This window comes from Erpetoichthys calabaricus, chromosome 17, assembly GCF_900747795.2.
Source record: "Erpetoichthys calabaricus chromosome 17, fErpCal1.3, whole genome shotgun sequence".
NCBI lineage: Eukaryota > Metazoa > Chordata > Cladistia > Polypteriformes > Polypteridae > Erpetoichthys > Erpetoichthys calabaricus.
The window spans coordinates 77,779,523-77,792,371 of NC_041410.2; the positions used below are offsets into that span (position 1 = coordinate 77,779,523).

Here is a 12,849-nt window from a genome sequence, read left to right on the forward strand (position 1 = left end):
TGGAATTAGTGTACTGTAGATTATGTACTGTAAGAGGGGACACAAACCCATCCCAATTAATATTAGCAGAGTTAATTTATCATATGCTTATTTTAATTATAGATTTTTTTTGTTTTAATATTTCAAAAATAAACTGAAATTACTTTTAGTACATTTATAAACCTGTACTTCTAAATGCAAGGAAAAAAATATTGACATGTTTAACTTACCAGTGCAATATTCTTTACCACTTTGATGTGGCACAACAATCTGTCTGTAGACAATAGGCTCAGCTTCGAGAATATTCTCATCATGCCTATAACGAGAGGGTGTGCGTTCATTTGGTGTGCCACGAGCTCGCTCTCCATTTCTACGTTCTGAAGTTTCGATCTCAGAGAATACAGCTGCCTTGTCGAAAAGAGCCAAATTTCCTTCAAAATCAAAATCGGTGTCCAGCATCTCTTCAATTCCATCACCAAAGCATTCATCGTCTTTATTTTTTAAGTGTGCTCCATTTTTCATTCCATTCTTCTTAGGAGTTGCCTGGTTGGGTCCACGGCTACTTGATGACCCTACCAAAAATAGTAAACAATAATAATAACGAGTAAGGCATCAGATATTAGAAACACAGAACATTTTCTTGCAACGTCCACACAGATGAAGAAACAGCAATAGTACTCAGAAAATATTTAAACAGAAAGGAATATAAAAAAAAATTCAAACAAGTTAAAATAATTCATGATAAACTTGGGAATAAACTGTTTGAAAACAAACATTGAAGTGTGAGGACACAACTTTTACTGCAACAGTATAGACAGAGCTAGATGAAAATTTTTCAAAATTGCTATTGCATGGACTTTATTTTAACAATTTCCACTCATTATTAAAAAAAAAATAAAAAATGCACTTAAAGAAACTCAAACCACTGATTACTGTTGATTGATTATACAAATAATGTGCTGTGCTGCCTTTCATTTTTATTTGTTTTCTTAAATATCTCATTATATAGAAAAGTCTAAAACCACAAAAGGGAAAAAAAAACCTAGTAATACCTGAAATACAGCCTTCTTACAATGCAAAACACTGTCACGCAAGGCACAAGGTACAGTTTAGGAGAATGGATTTTAGGCTCATACACATATCAAGGTAAATAAAACAACTTAAATAAAAACATTATAGAAAAATGTCGATTCTTGATTTAAAAAAAAACTAAAGAATTACTGATGTATTTATTAGAAACATGCTATCAATACTTAGATTTTTTTAAACAAAATAGGAACTACTGAGATCTTATTGCAAAGAACCCTTACAAAATTATAAAATATAAAACAGGAGTCATACATTGGTATATCATTTCAAACTGAAATGTTATTCTAAAGCACAAAAAATGCTTAAAAGATTTATCTTTTAGACTGAATAAGACAAAGAATAGTAATTAATTCCATATTCTAGTCAAATGTTTTACTTGACAATCTTAGCTTACAGAGGAGCTTACATTCTTAGACTACAGAGGAGGGGATGCTGGCACACGCATGCTGTTGCCGCTCCTCCCTGTTAACAACACTTTTCGAAAAATTTGCCTTAATCCTGCACTTTTTTTTTTACACTTGTTTTATTTCTTTATTGTATGTAAAGTTTGTGGATGCAGCTGACTCGAATTGTATGGATTTGGATTAATTTTTACGGACTTTACCTTGACTGGGAACAACTGAATCTGTGGATCACGGGACGAGACCTACGAACATTTCTTTGTACTTGGCCATCTACAAGCCTGGCATGATCTGTCTCCTTGATTATAGTTGCTATGCTGGTCTGCTCTCGATCCATTTTATTGTGCTTTATGACTAAGAACTGATCTGATGTTCACACCCACCTGGCTTGTGGCTCTGGGGTGATCTCAACTATAATACCCAGCGTTAATTGTTTGTGGCTGTATGTTGTAACCTCCAAATCCTGCTACCTTCTCCTTCTATGCTTTCTGCTGCTTTGCTATCGCAGCTCATCCATGCTACCCCACCCGCACGTCTCACCAGCTCCGTTGTGCTGCTTCTCCACTGCTATCAGATACGTATTGCTCAGTATCATGCTAAAATACTCTCGTGACAAACTCCTTCATATTAAACCGTTTGTCCAGAGCAAATGGTCTGACTAGAATATCCTAAATGACACCGGTATTTTGCAGCACCCAAAATATGTACATCGCGGGTCAGGTCACCGTCACCACCGGGCTGCGAATGAAAAGATCACAGGCAGCATTTGTTCAGGAATACGCCATCCTACTCATGGCCCTGGAAATAGAAGTGTCAGTGTGCCGAATTTACAGTATGTGAAAATAAACTTCGGTCACGGCTCTGTGCAAAAAGAAGTCTCATCAACTAATACTGCAATGTTTAATTCGAGATCTCTTAATGGCAAAGCATTGGTGCTGTCAGAATTCATCATTGACACCAAACTTGATATGCTGTGTTTAACGGAGACTTGGCAAAAAACTGAATGAATTTACCCTTCTTGGATCGAGGCCTTGCTGTGGCAGAAGGGCTTGTGCCGTCTAGTGATCCTCGGAGCTATGTTGTCGGGAGCTACATGCTTCTGGTAGGGCTTCCCAAGGCAAACAGGTCTGAGGTGAAGATCCAGACTAACTCGATCCTGAGACCCTATATGGAGTTAAATCAAGGATCAGAGTTTCCCTTGCCCGGGAAAGGGTTCCAGGGCCCCACTCTCTTGTGGGCCCACCCACTGCAAGAGAGGCCATAGGGGTCGGGTGCAATGCGATATGGGTGGTAGCCGAAGGCGGGAACTCTGGCGTTCCGACCCTCGGTTGCCAAAACTGGCTTTTGGGACATGGAATGTTACCTCTCTGGCAGAGAAGGAGCCTGAACTGGTGCGAGAGGTACCGGCTAGATATAGTCGGGCTCATCTCTACGCATGGTCTGGGCTCTGGAACCATTCCTCTTGAGAGAGGCTGGACTTTGTTCCACTCTGGAGTTGCTGTGGGTGAGAGGCGTCGGGCAGGGGTGGGCTTGCCTATGGCCCCCCAGCTCAAGGCCTGTACGTTGGGGTTCTCCCCGTTGGACGAGAGGGTTGTTTCCCTACACCTTCGAGTTGGGGGAAGGACTCTGACTGTTGTTTGCGCTTATGCGCCGAACAGCAGTTCAGAGTACCCAGCCTTCTTGGAGTCCCTAGAAGAGGCGCAGCTCCTGGGGACTCGATCGTCCTGCTGGGAGACTTAAACGCTCACATCGGCAACGACAGTGAAACCTGGAGAGGTGTGACTGGGAGGAACGGCCTCCCTGATCTAAACTCGAGTGGTGTTCAGTTGTTGGACTTCTGTGCTGGCCATGGATTGTCCATAACGAACACCATTGAGAGGAGTCAGTTGAAGTGGTTCGGGCATCTGGTTAGGAAGCCCCCTGGACGCCTCCCTGGGGGGGTGTTCCAGGCATGCCCCACTGGGAGAAGGCCATGGGGCTGACCCAGGACATGCTGGAGGATTATATCTCCCGGCTGGCCTTGGAACGCCTCGGGGTCCTCCCAGAGGAGCTGGAGGAGGTGGCCGGGGAGAGGGAGGTCTGGGCTTCCCTGCTTAGGCTGCTGCCCCCGCGACCCGACTTTGGATAAGTGGTGGATAACGGATGGATGGATGGATGAATGAATTTATGTCTCTCACGGAGGCGACACCACCTGGTTACACTTTCCTCACAGAGCCTTGTAGCTCAAGACAAGGCGGAGGACTTGCAGTAATTGTCAGAGTGGAGTTAAACATCAAAAGAATCCCAACTGATTGTCCATTGTCTTTCGAATGTCTGGCTCTTAAACTAATAACGGAATCAGGTCCTGTCTTACTCATTGTTCTTTATCGTCCTCCAAAAAAACAATGCATCTGTCTTATCTGATCTGACTGAACTATTAACCCACTTAAGTTCCTTTTCCCAGAGAGTCATTCTTCTTGGTGATTTCAACATCCATATTGACATCCCCACATCTAAACTGAGAAATGAATTCCTATCCTTACTGGACTGATTTGAATTGACACAACATGTTGATTTTCCCACCCACTCTGGTGGTCATATATTGGATCTGATCTGTACATCTGGACTATCTTTTGCCAACACTTACAGCACTGATTTTGTACTCTCTGACCATAAAGCAGTATTTTTCACGGTCTCATTACCTCTCCCCCCTCTTACCTGTAAACGACAAATTTCTTACAGAAACCTTAAAAATATCTGTCCCTCTATCCTTTCTGGACCCATTTCTTATTTTTTACTGTCTTCACCTATTCCATCAACACTAGATAGTCTTGTTGACCACTATAACACAGCCCTTCATTCAGCATTAGATAAAACAGCTCCTATAAAACATAAGGAGGTTTCCTTTAAGCGTTCAGCTCCTTGGTATAATTCAGAATTGCGATCTATGAAAGCAGCTGGCCGACGCCTTGAGAGAATGTCACGTAAGTCTGGCCTCACTATGCACATCTAGGCTTTCTCTGACCACCAAAGAGCTTACAGAGAAGCACTAGCTGCTGCCAAGAACACACATTATGGCATAATAATAGAAAGTGGCCACGATAACCCAAGGGTTTTGTTCTCTGTAGTTAATAAACTACTCCAACCCTTATCTGGCCCAACTACCTCTTCTACTGAAGTCTGTGAGAAATTCCTCCACTTTTTCCGTAACAAAATTAAAGATCTAAGTAATTCAACTAATATAAACACATCATCTGTCTATATCTTTCCCTGTTTTCCCACTCCATCCAGCCCCTTTTCTAAGTTCTCACTAGTCACATCTGCTTTTGTTAATGACCTGCTTTGTAAGATTACTACTTGTGTACTGGACCCCATCCCCACCACACTATTTAAATCCTGCCTTTATGCCATAATCCCGACTATTACAACAATAACAAACTCATCCCTTGACACTGGCTTTGTGCCGCTCACTTTTAAAACCGCTTCTGTAACCCCAATGTTAAAAAAAAGTCTGGTTTTGATGCCGACAATCTTAGGCCGAAAATTGTTATTTCTCACTTACCTTTTCTGTCAAAAGTTCTTGAGCGTGTTATAGCTTCCCAACTCACCAACTACTTAACTTCTAATAATTTGATGGAACCCTTTCAGTCTGGTTTCAGGGCACAGCACAGCTGTGAAACTGCTCTTCTACGGGTAACCAATGATTTGCTTATGGCAGCAGACTCTGGACAAACCAAAATATTAATTCTGTTAGACCTCAGTGCAGTATTTCACACTGTCAGACATGACATTCTACTGTCCAAAATGGAGAACATGCTGGGTATCTCTGGCACTGCCCTCCAGTGGTTCAAGTCCTATCTGACTGATAGGAAAGAGTTTGTTAGTCTTGGCAACAGCAGGTCCAGCACAGCGCCAGTCATACAAGGAGTTGCACAGGGCTCTGTCCTCAGTCCTCTGCTTTTCAGTATTTATATGCTTCCCTTGGCCATATCATTTGTAGCTATGGACTGGGTTATCATTTTTATGCAGACGATACTCAACTCTATTTCAATGTTAAAAGTGGAACTTCATCAGGACTTTCTCAGCTCACAACTTGCCTCAGTAAAATTAAAACCTGGATGGAGCAGAACTCTTTAAATTTAAATTGCAACAAAACTGAACTCCTGCAAATTGGGACTAAAGTGCAACTTAATAAAATGAGCTCCTTCCCAGTCAATCTTAGCGGTGATCTTATCTGTCCTGCCTCTACTGAGAAGAATCTTGTTGTCATTTTTGATTCCTCCCTTTCTTGTTCCACCCACATAAATCACATTAGGAAACATTCTTACTTTCACCTCCGTAACATATCACGTGTTTGCTCCTACCTCTCCTTTTCTAACACTGAGAAACTTGTCCATGCTTTTATCACATCCCACATCAATTATTGTAATTCCCTACTGGCAGGTGCCACTTCTAATCTTATATCACAGCTCCAGCTTATCCAAAACTCTGCTGCAAGAGTCCTTACACGGACTAGCAGCAGCGAGCACATCACACCCATCCTGCTTCGCTGGCTCCCTGTGTCTTACAGAATTGAATATAAAATTCTACTAATAATCTACAAAGCCTTAAACGACCTTGCGCCAAACTACATAAGTGACCTTCTCCAACACTGTGTGCCTATGATGCCTTGTTGTGCCCCACACTAATCTACATTCCATGGTTGACAGGGCCTTCAACTGTATAGCACCCAGACTCTGGAATGACCTACTGAAATTAATTAGATTATCGGACTCCATGAATTCTTTTAAAAACAACTCAAAACTATCTGTTCAGGAAGATCTTTTAGCTCTACCTGACTATTACCCTTCTTTCAGTTTACCTCTATGTCAAGATGCTCATGTAACCTGTATGCGTGTGCTAGACCATCAATTATGTTGTCCGTTAGGCTTTTTTCTCTGAATTTGCTATCTTACTCTTCTTTATTTATTTATCTGGTTTAGTACAATGCTATATACTGAATACCCTGCCGTTCTTTCTTAAACTCTGTGAAGTGCCTTGAGCATGGGAAAGGCACAATAAATTATTATTATTTATTATTATTATTAGCTTTGAAGACAAATTTAGATTGAAGTAAAAGTGTCTACAAATTTCTTACGATAGGTAGGCTAACAATAAATATATCAGGGATCTTTATTCCACTTCAGAGACATAAGAAAAAATACTGGAACCCTTTTGGGCTTACATGGGGAAAGAATATTCAGAGATTCCTGCATCTTTAGTTGGATGGATGTACTAACGGCTTGGGGCATTAGAGGGCAGCACTGCAACATATTGCAACTTTAAGCATTAAGTTCAGGGTATGCAACTGTAAACCTGAAGAGCTGCCATGTTCTAGTGTAAATAATTTCTACATGCAAATCTTCAAAATGTAAGGAATGTCATTTTATTGGGCAAAAAACTACTATCACTATATCAATATGGGCCAACAAAGCAACCATTAACTCTTTCTGCCTTTTAAATATTTCTATTAAAACAAAATATAATGCACATTGATGCAAACAGGACCTTGCTACTATAGCTGTTGGCCACATTGTAATTTTCACCACACTGTTAACTGGTTGATAGTTAGAAAATAAATTAAGCATTTGCATACAAAACAAATTACTATAAATATAAAATAAATTGCTTCTTGTTCTTAAAGCAGTGAAAAATACCAACTTTAGGGAAGCACAACATATTGACAGTCATTGTATATCAACTGACAATGGCTTATGATTATCTTATCAATATGTGACTGATAGTAACATTATTTGATATATTAGTCATCTCCTAAAAAAGCAAGTTGTGTGCTACTGTACACTTAAAATCTACTGTTGTAAAGCTGACTGTTCCTGTTTTTTTACTGTAAATGAAATAAAAATACAAAACGTTCTACTTGTTTCTTGTGTGGAGGGAGCAACGTGAAAAAATTGAATTAATCTCAAAACCAAAGATGAAAGACCCCTGTTACAGCAAATCTTAATGTTTGTTTATCAGCTGAGTAGTAATTTGCAGGAAACTAGACAAAAAGGTAGGTTTGAATTTTTTTAAATTTATTTATTTATTTTTTAAACTTGATGATTCACTTGTTTTAGTAGTAGAACAGATATTACAAATTTGTGGAAATCACCTAGGAGCACAATGTTTTGCTCATGTACCACTATGTTCTTAGTTAGCTTTGTCATCTCTGTATAATGGAGTTTCAGTGAAATTACTCCAGCAAACCTTATGTCAATGAGATTTACTATTTAATCAGAACTCTGATGTTGGACCATTTAGCTGTAACAAAGATTTTGACCCATACATGGAGACTGCATTTCATATACACAAGCTGTTACTGTCTTCCTGGTGTTTGATAAAATGTTTAAAACATGTACAGTCCCTCATTAAAAGGAACTAGTAGAAAAATGATACGCAACATACAAAACACTTTGCAGGCAATAATGGCTCATGAATGCATTAACAAAGTTACTTCATTGCCTTAAGAATCCCGTAATTATACATCTATATGTTTGCTGCTTGTGTGCATCAACGTTTCATTTGAACCAACTAAGGAATAATTTAAAAGGCCATTGGAGTTTACATTTGTTAAAGTTGTTATACTATTTTTATACTTTGTCCAAGCCATAAGCAAATATAGAAACTTCGAGTTAGCATTTAAACAAAATGCAGAACAAAAACACACAAGAGATGGTAAATATGAATATTGCTATTCCCTGTTACAGGCCTATAGTTTATACAATATACAACATTGAATATGGAGAAAAAAAAAGTCAAGCCAGTTTAACCATGTAAAAACATTATACTGTTGGGTAATCCCAAATAAGGTATGTAAATGCAAGTTATCTCATACTACATTAAAGACTCGAATGAAATATATACTACATGGCCAAAGTTAATGGACATCTGACCATCACACCTATCTGAGCTTGATAAATATCACTTTCCAAAACTATAAGCATTAACATACATCAACCCAACATTTAAATGTAGAAGGAACAACACACTAAAAATATCTTGCCTTAATGCTAGAAGTATCAAAAATAAGGCAAGTGAGTTGGAGCTGTATGTAGCAGAGCATAATTATGATATTATAGCAGTAACAGAAACCTGGCTAAATAACAAAGATGGGGATGAATATAACATAGAAGGATACACATTTTTAGGAAGGATAGACAGAACAGAGAAAGAGGTGGGGATGCGGTTCATGTCAAACAGAATTTAAATGCAAATCCTCTTCAGCTGGAGAATGAGCCCATCTTAGTGAGGACATGTGGCTTCGCCTGGGAAGCATTAGGGAAAGACAGGGCTTATTTTAGGAATGTGCTATAGACCACCCAATGCAGACGGTAATTTCACGCACATCTTTTTAGTAATATTAAAAAGGCAAGTTTACAAGGGGATATTATAATCATGGGGGACTTTATCTGAATATTAACTGGGATGACATTGCAAATGACAGAGTACGAGAGCAGGAGCTTTTAGAAGTAGTAAGTGACTATTTTTCTTAACAGCTATATATATAATTCACTAAGTCCATGGAAGCAAGACGCATGCAAGACAGAGCCCCGCTCACCAACAATTCACTAAGCAGCCGACCATGGCACGCATGACAGGGCCCCACCCGCCAACTCTAACACTCCTCCCACATCCATTACCTTCACATTGTTTTCCTTTTATTTCTGATCCCGTTCAACAACTATATGGCGACATCGACTTCTCAACTGTGACTCCAGAACAACTCAGTACGCGAGCTATATTAAGCGTCAGCAACGAAGACTCGCTACACCTTAATGAACAAGTACTGAAACTTATCCCTACCGACGAAGTAACTTTCACCAGCATTGCCTCCATCGTCACAGACGATCCCGCAGATCAACTTTCATTTCCCGAAGAATTTCTTAACAGTTTTACTCCCACTGACATGCCTCCACATAAACTCAAAATTAAAATAGGTTCAGTCGTCATGCTTCTCAGAAACCTCATGCCAGCAAGAAGTCTCTGATGGCACTAGACTGACTGTTACCAGCATTCACCGCAATGTACTGGAGTGTAAAACTATCGCAGTTCCTACCTCACAAACTGTCCTTATTTCCCGGATATCCCTGACCCCATCAGCTTCAAATTTGCCTTTTACACACAGACAATTTCCTGTTAGATTGGCCTTTGCAATGACAATTAATAAGGCACTGGGCCAAACTTTCAAAACGATATGCCTGTATCTGCCAAAACCAGTTTTCAGTCACGGACAATTGTATGTTGCTCTCTCCAGAGTTCCATCTTTTCATTCACTCACAGTCGTATCCTCAAACCCACCCCATTTGGACAACTGTGTCATTCAGGAAGTGTTCACCCATCAATAAATTATTATGCGACGTATTCTACGCCGCGGGTTGGCTAGTAGTATGTTAAAACACCAACATGGAGTGAAGCTTACCTGGATTTAGTATTTTGTAATAATCACGATAGAACTGAGTGTATAGAGGTAATTGAACCACTAGGGACAAGTGACCATAATATAATACAGTTCTTAGTGTTTTGCAAGAGAGCAGGTGCAAAGACTAAAATTGTTAAGTTTAACTTTAGTAGGGCAAATTTGGAGCAGATGCGGCAAAGTCTAAGAAGGATAGACTGGGATAAGCTTTTAAGTGTGGAGACAGTTGAGGAGCAGTCGAACAGGTTTAAAAATGTTTTACATGTAATGCAGGACAGGTACATACTTAAATTTGGAATTAATAGAAAATTTAAAAATTCCTCAGTAGGTTCATAAAGAGTTAAAAAAAAGAAGCTACAAAGGAAAAAAAACAGCTGTATAGGGCATACAAGACTAAGAACTCCTAAGTGAATTGTATGGCGTATGAGAATATGAGGGCAACCATTAAGACGGATATTAGAGAGGCTAAACAACAGTTGGAGAGGTATATAGCAGATAAGGTGAAAAGACGAGCCTAAGAGATTCTTTCAGTATTTTTTTTAGTAAAAGAACAGTAAAGGAGGAAGTGAAGTGAATCTGGAATAGTAAAGGGGAATTAAAAGATGCATACAATGAAATAGCGGATGCTGTAAACATGCATTTTTCTGAGGTCTTCACAAGTGAGGAAGTGGATAACTTCCCAGCGGTAAACAGGACTACTAAGGAGGTACTGAAGGATTTGGAAATTGTAGAGGGAGAAGTACTGCTCAGATTAAATAGCCTGAAATCAAAAAAATCATCAGGACCAAATAATATTTACCCTCGAGTTCTTAAGGAGGCTAGCAAGTACATATATAAACCCTTGACACATTTTCAGGAAGTACCTATGCACTGGGGAGATTCAGAACGACTGGAAAATGGCAAACATTCTGCCATTATATAGAAAGGGTGACAGGCAGATCCAAGCAACTAATGGACAGTAAGCTTAACATGCATCACAGGAAAATTAATGGAAGGAATGATTAAGGATAAAATTGAGCAGCACATGGCAAGTACAGGAGTTTTTCTGAACAGTCAGCATGGAATTTTACTAACATGCTGGAATTCTCTGAATAAGCAAAAAAAAAAAAAAGATATGGTCAAAGTGGAGCATATGATATTATCTTGACTTTCAGAAAACATATGATAAGGTGCCACATGAGAGGTTGGGCATCAAACTAAAATAAGTGGGTGTTCAGGGTGATGTTTTTAGGGTATAGTCACACTAGGTATGTTTGCTCTGTACCATGCCCAAGCGCAATTGTCCCCACTCCCTATTCCCCCAATGACCTGCACTCACACCGCACTTTAATGTTCTGCACCCAGGTACACTATTTTTATTTTTTTTGTGGTTGTTTGGAGTCATGTAGAGGATAATGCTCTACCCTCTTACAGATTTATTGAGTGTGCAGCGCAGAGGTTTGCTGTTAATTGTGCTGCATGTATGAGAAGATTTTTATGGAGACAAATGATGTTAAGGTAGGAATCTGAAGCTTTTCTTGAAATCTACTTGTCACGTTCAGGTGTAAGGTGAGAATAAAAACCTGTTCTTAACTCAAAAGGTTTTGAATGAAATGGGAACTGCTTGTCACATCATTGACATCAGGTCTGTTTTCTATGCTCTTGCACATTTAGCAATCACACTGTTCCAAAATGCTACTGAACCATGCTCTGGTCGACCTCTTCCAAGCAGGCCAGGGCATGGTACAGTTGGTGATCACACTAGTCAAACAAAATTAGACTTTGCAGGGCTACATGCGGACAAATGTGCTCAGGCACGGAACAAATTGCCAATGTGAGTACACCCTTAGATGGATGCAGAATTGGATCAGACACAGAAAGCAGAGGGTGATGGTGCGAGGAACCTCATCAGAACTGGCTGATGTTAAGAGTGGTGTTCCACAGGGGTCAGTGCTAGGGCCCCTCCTATTTTCAAAACAGTATATATAAATGACTTTGGAATATAAGTAACAAGCTGGTTAAGTATGCAAATGATACCAAGACAGGTGGATTAGCAGATAATTTGGAATCTGCGAAATCATCACAGAAGGACTTGGATAGCATACAGGCTTGGGCAATTTTGTGGCAGATGAAATTTAATGTCATTAAAATATAAAGTACTAAATATAGGAAGTAAAAATGTAAGGTTTGAATACACAATGGGAGGTCCGAAAAATCGAAGAGTACACCTTATGAGAAGGATTTAGGAGTCATACACGACTCGACACTATCAACTACCTGATAGTGTTCAGAAGCCATTAAGAAGGCAAATACAATGTTAGGTTATATAGCCGATTGTGTGGAGTACAAGTCCAACCAGGTTATGCTCAAATTTTATAACGCACTAGTGAGGCTTCATCTGAAGTCCTGTGTGCAGTTTTGGTCTCCAGGATACAAAAAGAACATAGCAGCGCTAGAAAAGGTACAGAGAAGAGAGACTAGGCCTCCCTACTGGCAGGTGCCCCTTCTAATCTTCTATCACAGCTCCAGCTTATTCAAAACTCTGCTGCAAGAGTCCTTACGCGAACCAGCAGAAGCAAGCACATCACACCCATCCTGCTCCGTCTTCACTGGCTCCCTGTGTCTTACAGAATCGAATATAAAATCCTACTAATAACCTACAAAGCCTTAAATAACCTCGCGCCAAACTACATCAGTGACCTTTTCCATCACTATGTGCCTGCCTGCCCGCCCGCCTGCCCACTAAGGTCCTCTGATTCTGGCAATCTTGTACCCCACACTAATCTACACTCCATGGGTGACACGGCGTTCAGCTGTATAGCACCCAGACTCTGGAATGACCTACCGAAATTAATCAGATCAGCTGACACCATGAATTCTTTTAAAAAAACAACTCAAACCTCATCTGTTCAGGAAGGCTTTTAGCTCTACTTGACTTTATTACCCTTCTCTCAGTTTACTTCTCTG

At 39.9% G+C, this 12,849-nt stretch overlaps 1 protein-coding gene across 1 annotated transcript in view; it reads right to left on the reverse strand.

Annotated features, from left to right (window-relative positions):
* Window positions 1-12,849, reverse strand: part of edc3 (enhancer of mRNA decapping 3 homolog (S. cerevisiae)) — a 76,379-nt gene that overhangs the window by 39,445 nt on the left and 24,085 nt on the right. The window contains exon 4 of the mRNA XM_028822593.2: window positions 210-551. Within this exon, the coding sequence (XP_028678426.1) occupies window positions 210-551 (342 nt within the window). The remainder of the gene's footprint in view (window positions 1-209; window positions 552-12,849) is intronic.